The sequence below is a fragment of the Xyrauchen texanus genome, chromosome 19 (assembly GCF_025860055.1).
Source record: "Xyrauchen texanus isolate HMW12.3.18 chromosome 19, RBS_HiC_50CHRs, whole genome shotgun sequence".
Taxonomy (NCBI): Eukaryota; Metazoa; Chordata; class Actinopteri; order Cypriniformes; family Catostomidae; genus Xyrauchen; species Xyrauchen texanus.
In genome coordinates, this window is record NC_068294.1 from 41,499,728 (window position 1) to 41,523,976 (window position 24,249).

Consider the following 24,249-nt stretch of genomic DNA (forward strand, 5'->3'; position numbering starts at 1 on the left):
ATTCAGGCCTATTAAAACAATAACATTAACTTTAAGAGAAAATAATATATATATATATATATATATATATATATATATATATATATATATATATATATATATATATATATATATATATATATATATATATACATACATACATATTATTATATAGATATAAACAAGTAATGCTAAAATTAACAGTTAGTACACATGGTTTATGCCCAACATTTCTAAAGCTAATTATATTTTACAACCAATTTTTTTGTTTTTCATCATTCCGACCATAGCTTCTGAAAATTGTATTCATTCCTAAATATTATACCGTGGGGATGTACAATTAACAATGCAGTGTGGATGACGTCACATCTGTGGGGGCGGAGTTAGCGTTCAGGATATATAAAGTGGTCCGTTTGCAGCGGGGACAACGTCAGACTCGACCTCTAACAGAAATGGACCACGAGGCTGTTTTATCGAAGTTATTTCTTCACAGGACATTCTCAGGCACATTTTCATGACGATACTTTACATTCACGCACTATCAAGCTGTGTAGATGGTGTTTTTTTTTTTAAGAGTGCTTTTTCAATAACTGTATTTACACTGACGGTTGGTCTCGGAGTATCGGACGGCTATATGATGATCGAGTATGGACACGGACAGCTGAAAACTCAGATGCAGAATGCATTTCGTTTCTCATTTACATGAGCAGGAACCTTTTCGCAATCACGTATGTTAGTTTACATGCCATCTAATTTTTAAACTCCTCATCTGAGGGATTATTGAGGTCTAATCCTGTTCTGAGACTGCAATTGTGAATTTAGGACAATTGTCAATTCAATGGGGTATTTCTGACAGTCCAATATTGACACATAAACTCAGAGTATATTGTTCAACACGGTGTGAATTTCTGTTGCAGGTGGACATAGATTTAAGTTTTGGCTTGTAAAGATTCATTGCCCTTCACAGAAATGGCTTTACCTGACAACGCCAGTGGCGTTCCTGTAAACGAACTGCCTTTTCCGGAAATTATCGAACTAAATGTTGGAGGCCAGGTGTATATTACCCGCTACTCAACTTTAACAAGTGTGCCAGGCTCCCTCTTGTGGGAGATGTTCAGTCAGAAGACCACCAAGGGCTTGGCTCGCGACACCAAGGGTCGTTTTTTCGTCGACAGAGATGGCTTCCTTTTCCGTTACATTCTAGACTACATGCGAGACCAGCAACTTGTTCTTCCCGACCATTTCCCAGAGCGAGGACGCTTGCAGCGAGAAGCTGAGTTCTTCAATCTCCCTGAACTTGTCAAACTGTTGGCGCCAAAGATCAGTAAGCAGAACTCTCTGGGCGACGAGGGCTGCCAAAGCGACCCTGAAGAGTCGTCGCCAAGCACCGACATCGCCCGCAATCTGGCCTCTCTGGGGGCGGCCGCGGTTGCCTGTTCCAGTCTGGCGTTGGGTGGCGGCGACGGCAAACGCTCTGGGTTCATCACGATTGGCTACCGGGGCTCCTACACTCTAGGCCGTGACAGTCAAACAGATGCCAAGTTCCGGCGAGTGGCTCGGATTATGGTGTGTGGGAAGACCTCTCTTGCCAAGGAGGTTTTCGGGGAAACGTTGAACGAGAGTCGTGACCCTGATCGCCCACCAGAGCGCTACACGTCCCGCTATTACCTCAAGTTTACTTTCTTGGAGCAGGCTTTTGACAGGTTAGCCGATGCCGGCTTCCACATGGTGGCTTGCAACTCAACAGGGACTTGTGCCTTCGCCCACGAACAGACTGACGACAAAATCTGGACCAGCTACACCGAATATGTATTTTACCGTGAGTGACTACAAACCTGTGTTCCAGCGTCTCTTCCCTGCCTCAACCCGAGATAACCTGCAGTAAATGTAGAAGCTTCTAGATCAATCCCCAACACCTCCATCCAGACTTTTCCGCAACAAAATCTTTCATTCCTCCCACCTAAGCAACCTGTCATCCCTTCGAACAAGCCCCATTGCAATCTTTCCCTCACCAAAAGACTGCCTGCCCCTTTTAACACTCATTCACATTGCTTTTTCAGCTTTTGTGAAGCACAACGTCATACTTTTGAGCTTGGTATATGCCAAAAAGTGGGAAACCAATTGGCCAAACTGGCAAATGGGCCATTTGAAAGGGCTTGGTAAAGTTTCTTTAGACCCAATAACGTCAAACTTCTCCGCTTGCAACCAAATAACTGGACTGATTTTAAAGCTTTTAAACAGTTGGGCTTCCTTGATGACAAATTGATATGTGGTAGATTATAATTTTGGGTCATTATCTTGGGGCCAAATGGCTAAAAATGGCTGTAAAACTCAATTTTTTTCAAATAAATTGTGAATAAGCAGCATCACTGCTTGTGGATATTCAACAATGGTCACTGTGAGACCAAAAAAATGGAACAATAGTGAATATTTAAATCACAAAACTTGTTTTACATTGAATAAATCAAACAATCGTAATTTTTAGCATCATACATCTAGTGCACTCGATGCAGGATTTTATAACTGGAACACGTAGACATTATTTGCATAGCATAAAACGCTCATATATGGCCTGAAAGTGCAAAGGAAACGTGTTGATCGTGGTCAGTCAACTGTATGGACTGCTATTAAAGGAATGGTTCACATTTCTGTCATCAGTTATAAATGCTAATGTGGGTCCAAACTTAAAAATATTAGGCAAAATGTTAGAATGTCAGTCACCATTTGCTTTCTTTACTGAAAGTGAATGGAAGTGACAGAAACTAACATTCAGTCAATGGTTTTGGAGTAAATATGATTTATTATTTTTTGGTGAACTATCCCTTTACGCATTCAGTGTTTAATTTGGCAGACGTTTAATTTTCAGACCCATTCATTTTAAGTTTCCTGTGCAGTTGAACCAAAGCCATATTGGAACTTGCCAATACTTGTTTATGACGAAATAATACAGTTGCTTAACATGAGAGTACAGAATACATTTAAAGCTTACATTTCACATGACAATATTATTGTAGTTTTTGTAAGTTAAATATGTGCCTATTTCTAATTTAAATGCATCATTCAGGTGCGTTCGGTAATTGATGTTTGGGTATTCCAGTGACTATGTAATGACACACCAAAATTATGATTTAGAAGATTATTGTATAGCTATTTTGTCATTTAGTAAATGCTTTCATTTTATGTGCGTGAGGCCATATTTTGTGTGGCATTTAAATCAAGTTACTTGATTAGTGCTTTAAATGAGAGATTTCTTTCAAGTATTTCCTACCAACACAATCACTGCGACCTCAGGCTACAATTGCCATGAACCGTAAGGCATGCACAAAATTAGGGAGTCATGCAGTGGACTTTAGTTTTGAAGTGTCCTCTTTGATAGTCAATATCAATCATTCACACAGTGGCACACCTTCAGACATCAGATGTTAATTTAATTGTTCACAGATCTCAATTTCATGATTGTCTTTCAAAAGTCATGTGTGGGCATTGTTTATAGTGAAATGATAACCTAAAAGTGTCTTTATGAAAGCATGAATAAAAACATAACTATTCAAGAGGTATTTTGTCCTAAATATAAAACATCTGCTTTGAATGTATTTGCATACATTTGCATATCACTTAATCAAAAATGCTGTGCAAACAAATTTGCAATTATAGCTATGAAATTAGTTCAGGTTTAAATTAAAGTAACCGTGAAAGCTGTGTTTAGATAAGCTACTCTTTGTTGTGGCGATTTCACGGCCTCATTTACATTTGCAAGCAGATTCTGATTGGTGCAAACACTCTTGAAACACCTGAAAGTTATGGGTCATTAGTACTTACGATTCATTTCCAGTGCAAATATTACAGACAATATTACAACTTTTTTACTTGCATAACGTGGCGTATTATAACATGGTCTTCTTGATGTTATCCTTTGGGAATTAATTGGATGGTGAATTAAGTTATTACATTTTGATGAAAGATTACAAAGATTTTGATCTCTTGAATAAATTGCACTGAAATGTTCACAAAAAGACCAAGTAAAAAAAAAAATATTTGGCAACTCTCTGTTGCTCAGGAAGAGCTTAAAAGAAATTCTGGGCATTAAACCAGATTATCATGTTCCTCCAAGCTTGCGCCTTCAAGTTATTTTATTCCGTTATCATCCATTTTCTCAATTTCTCTTTTTGCGTTCTCTCCACGGAGACTTCAAAGCGGGAACGTAGAAAGGCCAGAATGAAAACCAGGACAAACCTATAACCAGCTCAGTCAAAACTGATTACTCAACCAGCCTTTGTGTTGCTGTGTCTAATCTATCTAATTAAGATTGTGCGGTGGCTCTGCTGGCACACTGAACGGTTCACATTTGTCCTCCAATGAGGAACTATTGGGAACAGCATGTACAAATGTGTTTTTCAGCTCGGCACACATAGAAATGATGAACTGAGTTGTGTTGAGACAGACTTGCACCGAAGTAAATAAATAAAATGCATCGTTGATTATGTTAAAAGTTAAGAGAATAGTTCAACCAGTAGGTCATTATTTACTCACGGTTATGTCGTTTCAATTCTAAATGAATTTCTGTCTCCTGCAAAATGCAAAAGGAGACATTATGCAGAATGTCTGAGCTGCTCTCTTCCTTACAGTGTAAGTGGATGGTGACTATGGGCTGTCAAGCTTCAAAAAAAGGCAAAAAGCATCACAAAAGTAGCCTATACAATGTGTGCTTGCTACGTCATAAGTCTAACCGTGCGTTCATACCAGAGGCGTCGAGAGCGTCAAATCGACCGGAAGTCATTCATTTTCAGTGACAGCCAGCGTCTCTCGGCGGCGAGAAGTGACGCGGCGAGTCTTGGGCGGTGTGGGCATCAGATGAAAGTTCAAGTGCAGTCAACATTATGGTAATGAGCTGTGACGCAGTTCGGCGTCAACCTATTGGAATATAGAAGTGCTCCGCTCTAGCGAAGTCTAGAGAACACAACAGTGTAAACTTTGGTTCCCACCAAACATTCGTTCCGAAGACAAAATGGAGAAACTGATTATTGCCGTGGCGGGTTTCCCTGTAATATATGATCTGTCCCCGTTTGCTTACAGGGATATAAAACAACCAAGACCACAGTTATTATTACAAATGTATTTTATTTTGATAACAAACTACTATAATTTTAATTACTTTCTGCCATCGATCGATTTCTTATTGTCACATTTTAAAGAGTTCATGAGGATATACGCTACTTGTGATGGGTCGGCAAAATGTAAATGGTCGACATGTCTGGATGTTTAAATTGCGGCCCCTTTAAATATAGTTCACAAAACAAAGCATTCTGAACAAACGCTACCGCCTATTTCAACTACGTCAGAGCGTCCAGCGTCCTCGAGCGTTGAAGGCAGGGCAGCCAGAACGAATTTTGACGCTCTCGCCGCTTCTGGTGTGAACGTAAAGGTGCGTACACACTGCCAGCGACTCAATACCGCTGGCGTATACCAGCGACTCAATACCATTCATTTTCAATGCGAGCACAGCGACTTCCGGCGACACGAGCGACCGTTGGCGCTAGATGTGGGCGTGTCCAGCGACGCCACAAAGTTGAGAAAAGTTCAACTTTGGAGCTGACTAACGAAGCTGACAGCCAATAGGAGAGACGACGGGAGAGCTCACGTGATCCTTCTCCCTCTCTCTCTCAGCTCCTGCAGTAACGGAAAGATGGATGAAAGGCTAATTCTTGCTGTTAGACATTTTCCAGTGCTCTATGATATGTCTCTTCCCACGTACAAGGACATTTTTAAGAAAAATACTGCGTGGAAAGATGTATCTGAGATCGCAGGGATTTTATGGACCCAGACAGACCGGCATTTGCATTTTCGCCGCAGATAAACAGCCGCTATGGCAAACGGCACGCCTTGTTTCTCATTCATCTTTGATATAAAGCATTTTATGTACTGATTCCATTTATATTTAGTCTTTTCCCTCCAAAATGTTTGTTTTTAGTGGCAAGAAAAGAGATTCGCTGTCAACAGCAATGGAATGACATCCGTGAATGTCATTTATAAACGTTACTAGGCAACCAGTAGTGGGAACACCCACTAGCGACTTCACCGCCAGCCACTGGCGACCGGCAGCGACAAAGTCGCTGGCAGTGTGTACGCACCTTAAGTCTTCTAGAGCGCTATGATAACTTTGTGCGTGGAACAGACTGAAATTTATGTGGTTAATCTCGCCCAACAGCCCTGATCAATATTTATTTTCATTGCATTGAAAGAGCAGCTTGGACATTCAGCTATAAATGACTCCTTTTGTGTTTCACTGCAAATGACGATAGACTTTTCAGTTTTGGGGGAACTATCCCTTTAAGTGTGTCTGTTAGTCAGATGATTTGGCTTTGGCAGTGTTCCAGTGTGTTAATTCTTTGTATCGGCCAGTATAATTGTTGCATTGTGTGTGCTGATGTTATTTATAGCTCGTCAGGCACAGATGTTAAGCAGCGATGTAGTCATTCAGCTCTCGCCATGATCTCCAATGAGAGGATGTTGAAAACTAAGTCTAGTTACAATAGACTTAGTGACTCCCTTTACTTCCATTTAGTCACAAACGAACACGAGTATGCAAGCATATGTGAAGAAGGTTCACCTTTCTCTGCGAAAAGATGGACCAATAGAGGATCTGAATGTTACCATGTCACCCCTCGACTGAAAATCCAGCCTGATTATCCCTGTGGCTACATTGCTGCAAAACTTGTGGTTCATTGCAAGCGTCCTGGCAGTTCTGATTTGAAATGTCCACTGAGTGGCGCTAAAAGCGAGTTTTAAATTTTCTCCCTAAGAGATTACGTTTTTAAAGTTAATGCCCGGTCAAACTTAAATCGAATGTGACATAATTACGCAATTTATGAAACAACCATGTCATTTTGTGGTGCTTTTACAACACTTTCGGCTCACGTGTCGGCTCGCGTGCTCTTCGGGACTCTTACCCCAGTAGTTTAAGTGCAACGCACTATTAGTTGAGCTACTGCGCACTTTAATCGGACTCGAACAAGCTTGTAAATGTAGTTGGTTATGTAATGCAAAGATTATATGTATGTCATGCGCTGTTGTAAAAGTGTTAATATGTCATACTATAGCATTGTGTGAAGAACAGGGCAAAAGTATGTGTTTATTAACTGATAATCTGCCGTTTTGGTTTGTGTGAAAGTGAATTAAAGCTTTTGTTGTTGTAGCTCCTCTAGTGTTCATTTCACCAGGAAACTGCGAGGCACGTGAAAAACATTTTGCAAAAATGTAGGTATAGTAACATCGTAGATAATCAAACAAACTTTCATTTTTTTGCAGTTCTGCATCAATGCAAACCCCCTTAAAATCGAGTGTGATTGAGCATAGCTTCAGTGTGTGGTAAAATTAGCAGCTTTTCTAATTAAAACAGGCATTGATGGAGAGAGCTTGAAACTTATCTGCTGATGCTAAGAAAGACAGAGGGGAGAACGTCCCAGAACTGATGACATGAGCTTTACACTGGCTTCTTAAGCTTTATCAGGGATGGATCTAGGGGGAGCTGGGGAGGACTGTGCCCTACCAAATTATCCATGTTCCCCCCCTAAGCACAAGTGACGCAAATGGTTGAATTGTATTGCCGCTAACTCTAGGTCATTGCCAGGGGCCCCTTAAGGTACGTTTGGGCCCATGGGCTCACCTTTTTGTCCGCTCTGCTGTTCAGCGAAATACACTAGAAATATGAATTTCGTCCCTCCTTGTCACGATCCCCTGTTGTCTGCCCCGTGTTTCTCTTGTCACCTGTTATAAACTACAATTCCCACAATTCCCGGCCCTCATCACTGCCAGCACTCAATCATTGTTCTCACCTGTTTGTCGTTTGATCGTCACTCTCCCTGTGTAATTAAACCCTGTTTGTTCCCTAGTCATGGCTGATCGCTCTGTAACGTTTAGCAGGAGGAGGCAGACGAGGAGTGCGGATCTAAGTGCGGGTTTTATTGATCAAGGTGAAAACAAGACAGACAGGAACAAAGGAAACGTCCACGATGGGAAAAATGAAACAAAAACATGAAAACATCAAAAGGGTACATGAACAGGGTAAACTAGGCAAGACATCCACTTCCAAACATCCACAAACAATGACTAGGGAACAAACAGGGTTTAAATACAAAGGGAGAGTGATGATCAAACGACAAACAGGTGAGAACAATGATTGAGTGCTGGCAGTGACGAGGGCCGGGAATTGTGGGAATTGTAGTTTATAACAGGTGACAAGAGAAACACGGGGCAGACAACAGGGGATCGTGACTCTCCTGAATGAAACCCTCAGCACACGCCTCATCAGTTATCAGCATGTCGGACATGTCCGAAAGAGGCAGTTCTTAGTTCAGTGCACTGTTGGCCCGAGAACTGTTGTGACTGGAGTGTTCAGTCCGATTTGCGAGAGTTGGCAAAATTAGACGGCACTAGTTCTAGAATCATATCACTCCGGGATATCGGCTTGTTTCGAGTCATGAGTTATGATTGAAATTCTATTATTTAACCTTTTGAAACCCCGCGTCCACGTGCGTGGACGTTGTATTTTGGCTTCGCTATACGCAATGCATCATTTAAATTAATTTAAACCAACTGATCTCAGTTCAGGAGACTCTGGGCTGTCTGTAAAGGGTTAAACTTTAATGGCATGTGTCATGTGACCAAACAACATGGCGCCGATCACAGCGGAGTTTGTCTTTGGGAGAAACGCCAACAAAACTACATCTGGCAAGCAACCTCATTAAACTTTTACACTGACACCAGTTTGAGTCTCTAGTTTCTTCCGATAGGCCATTTTTAATATTTGAGCCATTTATCGTGAAACGCCACGCTGCTAAACACAATGTACACTAATGTGTACATTAGCACATGTTTTCCTTAGAAATCCTATATTTACTGTGCATTAACACATTGAGAGGCAATGAGTTCATCCACCAAAAGTGGACAAATGTTGCTTTCAGAGGCTTTATATGGAGTTAGGATGAACATATGGTGCATTTCAAACTGTTCTGAGACCTGTGCAGACAGACAGCACACTGGAGGTTAAGTCATTCACTACATAGGGAGCAAGGGAGCATCCTATAGCACTCTATGCAACTAAGCGCATTCACCAGAATTCCTGTCACTTTTTCCACCCATCTTGGATTAATCCGTGTCTATCCAAACGCACCAAAATGTAAACGTTACGTATGAATATCTACGAATACTAATGAGATCATCCTGGCCAGTTAGAAGCCAGCAAGCTTGGAATCACCCTCTGCCATCTGCAGGCTTTAATCTGCTCTCTAATAGTCAATAATCTGCAGAGAGCTCTAGATCCTTAGCAGCCTGACCCAAAGAGATTTACCAGGGACTTGTGCAACTTCACAGCTTTAATTTACTGCACAGTCCTGCACTGCAGTGTTACTTGAAAACATGTGACTGTAAAATACAAGTTCTGCTCATAAAAGTACAAATCCCATGCAGATTTCGCAAGATGTTGACCACTTTAAAAATTAGAAGCTGATTTCGTTTTTTATTTAGACTACCCAGACTACCCAGAGGAAACTATTGGACACAACAATACATTAAATTACACAAATGATCCTGTTCTTAATATCATGAGTTGCCTCCTCAAGCTTCGTCATGGGGTTTGTAAATTCACGAGTGAAACCATACGTACAAATGCATGTTTTTAGCTAGATCCCTCTTGATTTTCGTCACTCTTTTTAGATCAACTCATCTCTCTTGCTTGCATTCATACACTGTGAGTCAGATTAGGATTGGCATGTGTGTAATGCGATGCAGGCAGCTGTCACTGCAGATAAATAAGGGACTCTGGGAGAAACTTCAAAGAGAATTACAAGACAAATATTGACACAGTGGGATTAATTACAACCCACGTCTGCATTGTTCAGAGAGCAGACAAGCATTGCACAGATGGAAGAACATGTACAACAATGTTTCTCTGTTTTCCTGTTTCTTTTTTTTCTGCCAGCACTGTCCTTCAAAAGTTTGTGATTAAGGGGAGACCGGGGTACATCGTCACAAGGGCTATATCTCAGTAACTTTTAAGGTTTTGAGTCAGAGATCCAATTACACAAATGCTTATTTTCTCTAGTTTTGCATGTTGGTTTCAAACACCTAGTTCAAACTAAAATTCGGGAAACATCGTAATTTTGCTGTAGCTGTTGGAAAACATGATACACATTGAGACAGGGATCAACTACTGGATATAATGAAGATGATGGTCATGAGTTTTATATACATGTACAGGGTGCCCCCAAAACAAAACATGGTCACTATGTTTGACTGCTCTTATCTTAAAACTGCATAAAGGCGTTTGCACGATTTTTGCCGTACTTCTATGACTTTATGTAAACAACAAAATTACATCATTGTGATGTCATCATGAGCAACAACTTTGTGATGTCATTTTGTTGATTACAAAAAGTCATAGAAGTACGTAAGTAAAACATCACGCAATCGCCTTTATGCATTTTTAAGATATGAGCAGTCAAACATAGTGACCCCATTGTTTTGTTTTTTGGGCCACCCTGAAGATATATATATATATATATATATATATATATATATATATATATATATATATATATATATATATATGATTACAATATATAAAACACAGTATTTTACATGCATATTATTTATTTTATTATATTTTAAAATTATTTTTATATTTATTATATTTATATATTTAATTATATTTACTTTATTTATAATTTAATAATTAATTTATTACACATAAATATCACTAATGTAATAGAAGGGGGTAAAAACAATTCCTGCTCCTAACTTACAAGATAAAACATGCCTTTACTTGTTTTGTTTTATTTATTTATTTATTTATTTATTTATTAATTCTGATTTTAATGTATTTTTATATATATACACTCACCTAAAGGATTATTAGGAACACCATACTAATACTGTGTTTGACCCCCTTTCGCCTTCAGAACTGCCTTAATTCTACGTGGCATTGATTCAACAAGGTGCTGAAAGCATTCTTTAGAAATGTTGGCCCATATTGATAGGATAGCATCTTGCAGTTGATGGAGATTTGTGGGATGCACATCCAGGGCACGAAGCTCCCGTTCCACCACATCCCAAAGATGCTCTATTGGGTTGAGATCTGGTGACTGTGGGGGCCATTTTAGTACAGTGAACTCATTGTCATGTTCAAGAAACCAATTTGAAATGATTTGAGCTTTGTGACATGGTGCATTATCCTGCTGGAAGTAGCCATCAGAGGATGGGTACATGGTGGCCATAAAGGAATGGACATGGTCAGAAACAATGCTCAGGTAGGCCGTGGCATTTAAACGATGCCCAATTGGCACTAAGGGGCCTAAAGTGTGCCAAGAAAACATCCCCCACACCATTACACCACAACCACCAGCCTGCACAGTGGTAACAAGGCATGATGGATCCATGTTCTCATTCTGTTTACGCCAAATTCTGACTCTACCATCTGAATGTCTCAACAGAAATCGAGACTCATCAGACCAGGCAACATTTTTCCAGTCTTCAACTGTCCAATTTTGGTGAGCTCTTGCAAATTGTAGCCTCTTTTTCCTATTTATAGTGGAGATGAGTGGTACCCGGTGGGGTCTTCTGCTGTTGTAGCCCATCCGCCTCAAGGTTGTGCATGTTGTGGCTTCACAAATGCTTTGCTGCATACCTCGGTTGTAACGAGTGGTTATTTCAGTCAAAGTTGCTCTTCTATCAGCTTGAATCAGTCGGCCCATTCTCCTCTGACCTCTAGCATCAACAAGGCATTTTCAGCCCACAGGACTGCCGCGATACTGGATGTTTTTCCCTTTTCACACCATTCTTTGTAAACCCTAGAAATGGTTGTGCGTGAAAATCCCAGTAACTGAGCAGATTGTGAAATACTCAGACCGGCCCGTCTGGCACCAACAACCATGCCACGCTCAAAATTGCTTAAATCACTTTTCTTTCCCATTCTGACATTCAGTTTGGAGTTCAGGAGATTGTCTTGACCAGGACCACACCCCTAAATGCATTGAAGCAACTGCCATGTGATTGGTTGATTAGATAATTGCATTAATGAGAAATTGAACAGGTGTTCCTAATAATCCTTTAGGTGAGTGTATATCTATATATAAAAAAAAACATTACATAATGGTCATGTATATAAATTATTTTCATTTATTTGTAAATTTTTTAAGGCTTTTTTTTTTTATCAGGTCGGTAAAATTGCATGTCACACCAACAAGCTTTTATGATAGAAGGTCAACTGTATTTCCATATGATTATATTTACAGCATAAATATTGAAAATGGTCGGTTATAAATCCAGAGTTATTAAAGTGCAGTTTGCCCTCTGGAGGAGATGTGACTACATCATAAAGCCATTATGAGCCGTAACCATAGAGACAATATGCATTTGCTTCTTTGAAAAGAATCCCGTGGCCCACTCAAGGCCAGATCACATGGCTCTTAATCAGCACTGACTGAACTCAAGATTACATGATACTCAAGACACATTTACTCATCTCGTCTGCCAGGGATGTTTTTAGTGTACATAGGTTGTTTTTATATATACATACGGAAGTCTAGATCTTTTTAAGTGTCTTAACGAAAGAGGTGTTGTCCATGTGTAATATTTAAGATCGACTGTGTGAAAATGGAAAAACAAGCACAAATTGCAATTACACAGCAATGCGCTTACAATGGAAGTCTATGGGCTGATCGAGTGTACCGGTTGATTTCAAAAGCAGAAATGTGAAGCTTGTGTTTTTGCTAAAATAATATAAAATTAAAATGGTGTGCATTTTAATTTTTATAGACTGGCCCCATTCACTTCCATTGTAAGTGCCTCACTGTAACCATGATATATACTGTTTAAGTATAAACGGAACAGCCGCGGCCATCCACTGGAGGACGGAGGAGCCCGGCCGCCTGGAAGCAGGGGAATGGCCGCCGACCGCGAGGGGAGGAGGGGCTCCCAATCAACTGCCTGGAGCAGTTACCGCTACAAGGGGCGGGGCAGACCCCTACCGTCCACCAAAAACATGACGGGGTGTTCTGTCATCCAGGGGCCGGAGGTCTGCCTCCGATCCATCCGGGGAGGCATGGCTGTCGTCCATTAGAGGGTTGGAGGAGTGGCCGAGGACCAAGCAACGGCATATCGGAGAACCGGCGATTACGTGTTTTTCTCTCTCTCTCTCTCTCTCTCACTGCCACTCCGTGTTGTCCTTTTACCTCTCTTTTTATAATATTTTTTTAATTTGGCACAATCGCCATTACGGTATGTAGGTGCCCCTCCCCTTCTCCCCTCTCTCATCAAGGTAGACGGGGATGACCTGCCGGCAGACGGGGCGGAAGCCACGCCCCTCCCCCTGGAAAGATTGAAGGGGAGGGTACGTCATGCCGGGGGCTCCCCGGCCTGAGAGAACGAAGGAGGAATGTGGCAGGGTGGAGGGCGGGGCTGGGTCATGATTCCGCACATCCAGCCCCTAATTAGGCTAATCAAGCCTCTGAGAGGGATAAAGGCTGACTGGAAGCTGCAGTGCGACACAGAGAGAGAGAGAGAGAGAGAGAGAGAGAGAGACAGCTGTCTGACACCTGTGTGTGTGTTTGTCTTTTTGTTTCAGTTTTATATTAAACTATTATTTATATTGTCAAGCCGGTTCTCACCTCCTCCTTTCCCTGTAACCCCTTTACAATAGGATACTTATAAAATGTTTACATTCTGTTAGGACACATTTGAAACAGTGTTTATTTTTATGTGGTGATCGACATTGTCCATAGAGATTAATTTGTACGAAGGCTTATGAGTGCTTATATCGTGAACATTGTTGTAATAATGATTATTTCTCAGTATATGTCTGTGCACACACAAACACACACTTGTTAATGAGGGCCTTGTTCTCATAACACATTTATGTTGCTTAAAGCAGTAATGATGGCGCTGTAAAACTGTGCCATGACAACAGATGGAGTGCGTGAAAAGAGTGAAGAAAATTATACTTTTATTTTTTTATTTTACCACGGCAACAATGAACAGCAGATTTCCTTGTTGGGTGAATCTCACTAAAACTTTTCTGGGTGAAATTTCACCCCAAATTCTAAAGAAAAAACTAAACTAAATAAGTTATATTTTGCATAAAGGCACTAAACCTATTTTAAGGCTCATAAAATCCTATACAAGTGTATGATTTTCTATCTTCCACTGAGCATGAGGATACATTTTGAAGAATGTTAACGCTGCTCTTTATTCAATGGAATAAATGAGCAAATATTGACAATATTTTTGGCTTTCTGACATTATTTCCATGACAGTGAAATGTTCATTGTGGCACATTTTCCACCAAAATTGTATTTATCAAAATGTTTTGAATGTTTTTATTTGAAGATAGTCATAACTGTAACATGATGCTTTAACCCTCAGAGACCTAGTGTAACTGAATTGTAACATTTATTCATGGCAATTAAACAATACCTATTTATTTTAATTAAAATGATAAAAAAATAAGCAAAACAAAAAAAAAGGCTGACACTCTAAACAGTTTTGGTGGGAAAAAATTCCATATTGAATGTCACATCTCGCTGAAGTCACACAATACTCACCTCGCTTAAAAAAATAAGAATTTTGTGTTTTATTTATTCATTATTACTATTTTATTATTATTATTTTTATTATTTTTGTTTAAGCTTCTATGCATGTATGAGTTTTTGAATTGAAATCAAATTGTTATATATATATATATATATATATATATATATATATACCTGTATATATGTGTGTGTGTGTGTGTATGCGTGCGTGCGTGTGCAGTATGTGTGCGATGTGCGCGTGCGTGCGTGTTTGTGCGTGTGCGATGTGTGTTGTGCGTGCGTCTTTGTGCGTGTGCAGTATGTGTGCGATGTGCGCGTGCGTGCGTGTTTGTGCGTGTTTGTGCGTGTGCGATGTGTGTTGTGCGTGTGCGTGCGTCTTTGTGCGTGTGCAGTATGTGTGCGATTGTGCGTGTGCAGAATGTGTGCGATGTGTGGTGTGCGTGTGCAGTGTGTTTGCGATATGTGTGTGCGTGCGCGCGTGCGTGTGTGTGTTTTGTGTGTGCGCGTACGTCCTTGTGGTGTTTGTGTGTTGTGTGTCTGGTGTGGGGTGTTTAATGTAATAAATAATTAATACGATTTATATATATTTTTTTATCACACATAAAAAGAGAAAATGTAATAAGTAATTATGTCTGTAGGATAGAATGTAAATGATATGTACAATGTAATGAAAATTGAACAGATAGACACAATAAAGTATATATATATATATATATATATAAAATCAAGATGTTCCTATTGACTGCCATTGTTTCCTGAAGTCACAAAATTAACCCCAAAACAACAAGAACAACCAAAAAGATTTATTTATTTATTTTGTTCTAAAAACACATTCAAGAAGGAAAAAATAAAATACATAATCAATCTATGCTTGGGTCTCTTAGGGTTAAATCAGTATACATTAAAAAACAAATAATATATAAATAACCGACACTTTAAATAATATATCACTATGTTTTTTGCATTAAAATAATGGGAAAAATGTCAAACAAATCCTAATGGCCCTAAAATCAAGGCTTAATTTTCTTAATGCAAAGTATTTATTTTCATTTTAAGGTGAAATATGACATATTGCTTGCCAAGCATGTCCTTCAAGTGAATAATTTAACACCCACGGCAAAAAACATGTGTCCATTATACGACCCTGAAAAGTGGCATGTTAAAGAACATGTCCACATATTGAGTGAAAGCAGCCGCTCTATATTTATTCATCCATTAAGGAATTCAGAAATGCTCATGAGAGCAGATTACACATTTTCTCTCTCCTCTTCAGTGGGAAACAATCTCCCACACTAACCAAAATCTCACCATCCCACGTTCAATGAATACTAGTTCTGCGTGAACACACGCTTGGACACGGATTGCAACCAGCACTGAAACTCTATTGATGTTTTCCATGAGGCGAGTAGTTTTTCCAGCCGTTATGTAAGCGGGTTCCTGTGCCGCTGCAGGTGTTTGTGTGCGTATGTTGAAGCAGATGCAATCTCGTACAAGAGAAAGCCAAGGGCATCATTCTCAACGGCGTGCCCAGCTGAATGTTTTCTCATGCTTTACGCCGCTGAGATAATAAACAAACATCAAGGGACAGGAAACAGATTTGACTGCATTTCCCGCTGGATTCCATCCCAGCAAATCCCAACCCTCTCTATATCCTCATTCCCAAATAAACACCACCAGTCTGGATGGATCCACCTGTCCTTACACAATCTATGTATGCAGTCCTTTAATTACCTCAATGCATGTGGTCAGTGCAGGAGAGGTCAAGTGTGCAGTGACCCCAAATGTTATTTAAGCACTTAAGCCACATTTAAAAATGTCTTTGCATTATATAACAAAATATTACCTAAAATGTCAGAAAAACAGTACAAGCTCACTTTCAAGTAAACCATGTGACAAAAAGAAGTTGAATGGTTTGAAATGGTGAAACAATATTATGTTATAAATTAAGACAATATTTATTGTTTCACTTTCTGGTTGTCAAAGGTCAGTGGAAAATTAATGTGATGAAGCATACACGGTTGGGGAAGCTTCTTTCCCAACAAACACAGAACATTCCCATAACGTTAGCATATGTTTAGGGGTTTTCACCCCCCCATAACCATTTCCTAACATTCTAGGAATGTTATCTTTAGATTACATTTTTTTCTAACCATATACGAACCTTTCCAGAACGTTGCAGGGAGCTTTTGTTGGACAACATAAAAAGAACATTTTCAGAACGTTCTCTAATGGTTATTTTTAGGTTGTACCTTCCCAGAACATTGCAGGGACGTTTTTGTCAGACATCCTAAAAAGAACGTATACAGAACGTTCTCTAATGGTTATTTTTAGGTTGCACCTTTCCAGAACGTTGCAGGGAGGTTTTTGTTGGACTACATAAAAAGAACGTACACAGAACGTTCTCTAATGGTTATTTTTAGGTTGTATTTTTATAACCATAAACTAACCTTCCCAGAACGTTGCAAGTAGTTTTTGTCAGACAACCTAAAAAGAACGTATACAGAACGTTCTCTAATGGTTATTTTTATGTTGTACCTTCCCAGAACGTTGCAGGGAGGTTTTTGTCAGACAACCTAAAAAGAACGTATACAGAACGTTCTCTAATGGTTATTTTTAGGTTGTACCTTCCCAGAACGTTGCAGGGAGGTTTTTGTCAGACAACCTAAAAAGAACATATACAGAACGTTCTCTAATGGTTATTTTTAGGTTGTATTTTTATAACCATAAACTAACCTTCCCAGAACGTTGCAGGTAGTTTTTGTCAGACAACCTAAAAAGAACGTATACAGAACGTTCTCTAATGGTTATTTTTATGTTGTACCTTCCCAGAACGTTGCAGGGAGGTTTTTGCTGGACAACATAAAAAGAACATATACAGAACGTTCTCTAATGGTTATTTTTAGGTTGTATTTTTATAACCATAAACTAACCTTCCCAAAACGTTGCAGTGAGGTTTTTGGTGGAAAAACCTTAAAAACACAAACAAAAAAGTCCCCTTTAAGAAACTTTAAGGCCACACAGGGCTCAAGTGAATTAGTGAATCATTATTATGAAATAGTTAATTTAATAAATTGTCAGAACGAACCAACTTACATCAATGAATTGCAGTTCCCAAAGTCACATAGACCTATAAGTGAATCTTTTACTTTAACCTGTTCATTTACACGAACCATTCAAAAGAACCGACTCACTTCAATGGTTTGGATTTCCCAGCTCTACAGAGAAAGTTGGTTAAAAATCATAGCACAAATGGCTCCCAAGAAAGGGAAGCTAGAGTTGATAAAAGCACTAGCAGCGTTTGTTTGCTGATGCCTCTTGGCTTGACATTTTGGTATCTAATGAAATGACATACATACATATTTAATTGTGACTTAAGTAAATACTTTTCAAAGCACAGACAACGCTTTGAAAATGCAAACAGAAAAAGGATGATGTGATTAGACATTCTCTGTGAAGTGGCCACTGTAGGGAAAAAGGGAGGATCTACTGAACAAAAACCTTTTGAAAAGACAACATGACAGCATGAATTTCCATGCTGGTTTGGTGCTAGTTTAGATGATGGAGCAGCATGATCTCTCAGGTTAAGCTGCTTGACCAAGGAAGGAAGTCAAATATGGCAGATTAAAAAAATGCCACAATATGATGCACCATGCAAAAAGCACTTTGCAAAAATTTAGGTCTAAAAATGTGATTACATGACCTGGTTGCAGAAATTCGACTGGTACGATTTTAGTCAGACTAAAGCATTTACATGAAATAATAAAGAGGCAAATAATTGTTTTAATCCCAACTATATTAACCAGTGGCGGCTGCTGGTCTTTCAAAGAGGGGAAGCTCATTTTCGGCCTACATTATAAACTTATTTAAAAGTAAATTCTGCCCTACGTTCCTTTTCGAGAAAATGCACTGTGACTCTGTCGTACCAACTAGGCGTCTTTTCCAGTGACTTGACCAGTGTCTTCTCAATGGCCAGCAGAGCTAGTTTAATTCTAATTTTTTCCTCGTAAGGAAGACTTTCAAATGGCTTCGCCAAAATCAGGTCGACAATATTAGCACCGTCTGCCATCGTGCGCAGTTTCACCCGTACGCTAGCCTAGCCTACTGTATGAATGAATGAATGAACGAACGAACGCTCTAAAACAAAATATATTAAACTTGGTAAAACTGAAACAAGGAATGTGGTGTATAATTGTGTGAAATGTATTATGCAAATTGACTAGCAATTTCAGCCAAACAAATATAAAGAAATAGGTTGCAGCAGTTTGTCTTTCGACTACACTTGAGAAATCCGCGATGGGACTGAGCTGAAATAGCTTCAGTGACTTCTTATAGTACAGATTCGCTGTCAATCAAAAGGAGATGCAGTCTTTCGACAGATCCTCCAATCATCACGCTGAAGCCCGGAGTCCGGGCCAGCCCACTCCTCATTCACCCCCAGAGACGCTGAGCGTCCGTGGGCGGGACATAATCGCAGCATTTATCCAATGACCGTCTATTTTCGAGCACTGAAAAAACTGTTCAGAGCAGCCCCATTGAAGTCAATGGACGCTCGGCTTCAACAGGGAAATGCACTGACGCTACGGGAATGTATGAGCAGTAAATCGAGTCAGCCGACCTGCTATATGTAATGTAGCTGATTCTGAACGAACTCGTCTTCGAGATGAACGTGTTCTAACGCATTTTTAGTCAATAAATTGTTTACACAATAGTACATATTTGACCATTATTTTTTTTGACATTATAGGGGAAGCTGAGCTTCCCTTGCAGTCTTAAAGAAATCCCCACTGATATTAACGTACATTGCACATTTTTATGTGCGTTGATTCTCATGCACATTTTCACAGAACCAAAACAGCAACTCACCTGGAACTTCTGTTTATTTTTTGACAGGTGGCAAAGCATCCATGTCGCCCTGCATCAGTGAGCCAGGAAGTGTCTTTGCAGAGAAGGAAGCCGTATATAATCTGCGTACACCCTCCATCTGTAGCCAGGACGACGCTAATATCCCCCTGGATCTGGACAATGAATCTCTCCCAGACTCACTTCCACCACCTCCACCTCTGGACAGCCCCGAACTACCTCTACCTCCAGAGCCAAGCCCCCCTCCTCTGCCTGACTTCAGTCCTGTGCGGCCCACCACCTTGTCTCTGAAAACACTACCCCGGCCCACCAACACCGCTGTCTCTATCACCACCTCCATCACCAGAGAGAACGGCGGTCCGCTGAGCAAAGACTCAGAGGAAGAGGAGAAGAAAATGATGGAGGAAGAGCTGAAAAAGTGCATCGATGACTTCAGGAAGATCCGGATCCCTAAACTCTTCCCCGACCGCAAGAGACACTGGCAGAGTGATCTGCTCAAGAAATACAACGCGTGATATTTTTCATATCAGGCCATTGGTGAACAAACATATGACTTTTGGAACAAGAACAAACACTATGTCTTTCAAAGTATCAATATATCCTATTATCCGAGACCAGACTGGATCTGTTCCAAAGCCTAGTGAACTTCCTTCCTAGACAGCATTTTTAAGGCATCATAGGTGGCGCTCCCAATGCAATGTTAGGCGTCAAAATAATGATTTACAATAAGATTCTAAGGCAGCGTCGCTTATATCGCTTGTATCCTTCACAGATAAGGCAAACCTTAAATGCACTGTGATGAGCCCGGTGGAAAAAAAATCATCCAAGTTGGTGGATGAAGCAAGACTGTGGCAGGGCCTGCCACAAAGACCTTGTTTATAATTATACTTACAAGTCATTCCAAAAGTAGGGATAAAAAGGTTTAAATGGGTTTTCCCCAATATGTGTTTGTGCTATGCATTTTTAAAGCTTCAGTACATTGCAATCAATAGAGCGCAAGTGCCCACCCACTTTATAAGCCGTCTTGGTTTCGAAAGATTACAAAAAATATAGTTTTATTATAGGGATTTAATAAAAAATCTTTATAAAAGAGTCGTAAGCCATGAACCAAACCAACCGACTCTGAAGTGAATCAAAACAATCACATACTTTGCATTAAAATCCCACGAAGCATTGCAGTTGACGTCATTGAATAACAAAAACAATGGAAACTATTATAAAAATAATAAAACTATTGATTTAAAGTAGCTGATTTTAAGTATAGAAACTAAATATTAAAAATTTTGTTGCAAAATATTCAGATAAATGCATATCTAAGTAGTTTGAGAGTGCAGATGACTTGATTTTGTCCTTCACTGCGTCATGGGAGTGGGCAGAGCACTTTTGGCGCACTTTGTTGGTCGCAGTTCTCTGATTGGTGGATATTTCCTTTTCAGAATCATGGGTAGTGTAGTTCTTAGAAATTCTGGGATAAATGAGTTGTAAGCCATTAAATAAAACAACCAACTCTGAGGTGAATCAAAGCATTACAAACATTGATTTGAAGCAAAAAAAGTATTTGATAATCGGACAAAATGTCCCATGAAGCATTGCAAATAACGTAATTGAAACTATTATAAATAATAGTAAAACTATTGATTAAAAGTGGTTGATTATAAGTTTAATAACAACATACAGTATTTTAATTGTATTGCAAACATTACAGATGAATGCAAATAAGTAGTTTGCGAGCTTATATTGCATCATTCACTGCTTCATGCGAGTGGGCGGAGCTGCAGAGCTCTTTTGATGCACTTTGATGGCGCGATGGCCTGATTGGTGGATCTTTTCTCTAATCTCTTCAGAATCATGGGTAGTGTAGTTCTTCACCAGGAATTCCACTATCAAACAGGGTTTATTAAAAATGAGTTTGACATAACGTGGCCAGATGGCTTTAGCAGAAGCATATACCATTGATTAATGACCTCGGAGCTCACGGTAGGTCCGTCTTTAAAGGTCTATAAGTTACTGTTAAAACAAAAATCCTCTATGGAGAAAATGAATTGGAATTTTACTTCCACTGTTGCACTCATAAGTGTTCTTTATGACGCATGTCATTGTTGCTGCTTACGTAGAGTGTTCCAAATCATTCACTTATGAGGTTCCATTTCATTCAGGATGTTGCCTTAGAAGGATGCTACCTAAGGACAGCTTACTAAGTTTGGGAACTGAGCGAGTTTGTACATTAGAGAGTTAGAATCATATAAACAAACCATTAGGACTGCTTGGAAAGCATCGAAACTGACAGCAAATGTATATATTAGTTTCTGTTTCCGACTTTCAGACAGGGAGTGATTTGAGTAAATGCATGTTTATTTTTCAGGTTTATGATGGTCTGAAAACTATTTTTTACCACATCAATTGAGTCTGCAATTTTCTGTAGACAGAACTTTTGTTTATTGTGCGATAATACGAGCGATGGAAAAAGTGACTGTTAATTTCTTTGTTGCATGAACCAAATAGTTCCTGCTAAGATAAATAAAGCAAACATACTACAAGACTTATCAATGTGTGCATCAAACAGTTTGTGAAAACAACAATAAAAGCAATGTATGAATGTTTTCAGACCCTTATTTGTGGTCAGTAGTCATGTGCAAAGTATTACTGTTACTATTACTCACACTTGGGCCTTTAGGGCTCATACCTTTCTTCAAGTATCCATTAAAATATGTATTTATAATGTAATTATTAGATATAATGTATATCTTTGCCCTGCAGTCATAGTCTCATTTGGCAGAGAACTGGTGCCCTTCTATCAATAATGAAATATCCATATGCTGATGAGCCCTCAAACCCAAAACTAAATCAACCCACTGAATTTATTGATGATGAGGTGCTTCATGTTTCTAAGATTAAACTGCCTTTTGATAGTGTACAGCTATGTTTAGAATACTACCATACTATTTACCGCATAAGTGCATATTGCTTTCAGCTCATTTGCTGCAATTAGCATGCAGGGAGGGAATGGCTGTCAATCACAGCCCTGCTGCACAGAGTGATATAACCACTGCCTTACACGCTCATTTCAGCACATATAATCACACACAGAGGCACAATATCTCTATTACAAGACCTAGTGAGCTGCCACCATATTAGGCAGCATTATAGGGCAACATAGACTGTTCCAAAAATGATGCTGCCTCCTATGATACCGTGTTGTAGACAAATTCTCAGACAGCATCGTATGCATAATTGTCAACAAGAGCATGCACAAAAGAGCATGCATATATAATACAGAAAGCAAGGTTATTGCCTTCATCCATTTGGAAAGTCAGAATTTCGTAGCTTCCAAAGTGAAGTACAGAATGGCACTTGAAGTCAGACTTCCAACTTGAAAACCCCCAAATTTTAAAATCCAATTTTGCCAGAGTTATGGCGGCACCACAGTTAACGACATTTACTTTAAAGCACATGAAATGCAAAAATGAGTCAACTTTTCTACATTACATCTCTTTAGCAAACGTTTGCAGAGACGGGTGTTTTAAAAACACTGTAAATGATCCAGTCAGTTGATAATCGTATGGCTGCAAGGCATGCTAGCTTTGCCGTTTCTCTGTTTATTTAAACATTATCTTCAGAGCATTGGATAACAGAGCACAATATGTTTGGAAGCCAGAGATATCAAGTATCAAGAGATATTACATATCCAACTTTGCTTTGGACGCAACAATCAAAGTCTAAGCTGCTCAAGTCTACGTAGCCTACTAGCTAACGGCTAAAAACAATGAGGGCTAGTTTCCAAGACATGAATTAGCTTGATGTTGCACTAAAGAAAACTATTTCTAATGAAGATCAATCTGATCCAGGGTTAGGCTGCTGCTTAATCCAGTCCACAATCACAAAATTACAATTGAGTTATTGTTTTCAAATCTGAATTGCACAGCTGTAAATGGGTCATTTCAATTTGTCTTCTGCTGACACAGAGAACATAGCACTTTAATCAAAAAGCTCCCAGATGCTCCATTTATTAATGTCCAAATGTCTCTCAGCTTAACGTCTTTGACAGTCTGTGTTTCAGAGAGTGAAATTGTGACTTCTTTTGACATTTAATAATGTAGAGCATCTCAAAAACTGACGAGAACTATATAACAGACGGATATAACAAGATGTCTGATGTCACTTTGAAACCAATTTACAACACGGCTTTATTCAAAATGTCCCCAATTTTGGTATTGTTTTTAATACTGAGCTAATGACATTTTCCCATTATATATGATATGATATGTTATGATATGATATGACACTTGACAATACAGTTCCATTCATTAACATTAGTTAATGCATTAGTTATCATGAATCAACAATGAACAATATATTGTTTACAGCATTTATTAATCTTTGTTAATGTAAGTTAATAAAAATGAAAGTGTGCTTTGTTAGTTCATGTTAGTTTATAGTGCATTAACTAATTATCTAACATTAAAAAATACACCTTTTGATTTAAAAAATGTATTAGATCATGTATATATATATTGTTCATTGTTAATTCATGTTAAGTTTACTAATGTTAACAAATGGAAACTTATGAAAAATGTTACCTGTTATGCTATGCTACATTACATAATATTATGCTATGCTACGTTACATTACATTATATTATGCTATGCTACGTTACATTACGCTATGCTATGTTATGCTACGTTACATTACATTACATTATATTATGCTATGCTACGTTACATTACATTATGCTATGCTACATTACATTACATTACATTATATTCTATTATGCTCAGCTATGCTATGCTACGTTACATTACATTATGCTATGCTATGCTACGTTACATTA

At 39.1% G+C, this 24,249-nt stretch overlaps 1 protein-coding gene across 1 annotated transcript; it reads left to right on the forward strand.

Annotated features, from left to right (window-relative positions):
- Window positions 1-414: 414 nt before the first annotated feature.
- LOC127659738 (BTB/POZ domain-containing protein KCTD12-like) lies at window positions 415-20,852 on the forward strand. The gene is made up of 3 exons (XM_052149688.1): window positions 415-707; window positions 897-1,798; window positions 19,452-20,852. The coding sequence occupies exons 2-3, from the start codon at window positions 949-951 to the stop codon at window positions 19,934-19,936; spliced, it is 1,335 nt and encodes a 444-aa protein (XP_052005648.1). The 5' UTR covers window positions 415-707; window positions 897-948; the 3' UTR covers window positions 19,937-20,852.
- The last annotated feature ends 3,397 nt before the right edge of the window (window positions 20,853-24,249 follow it).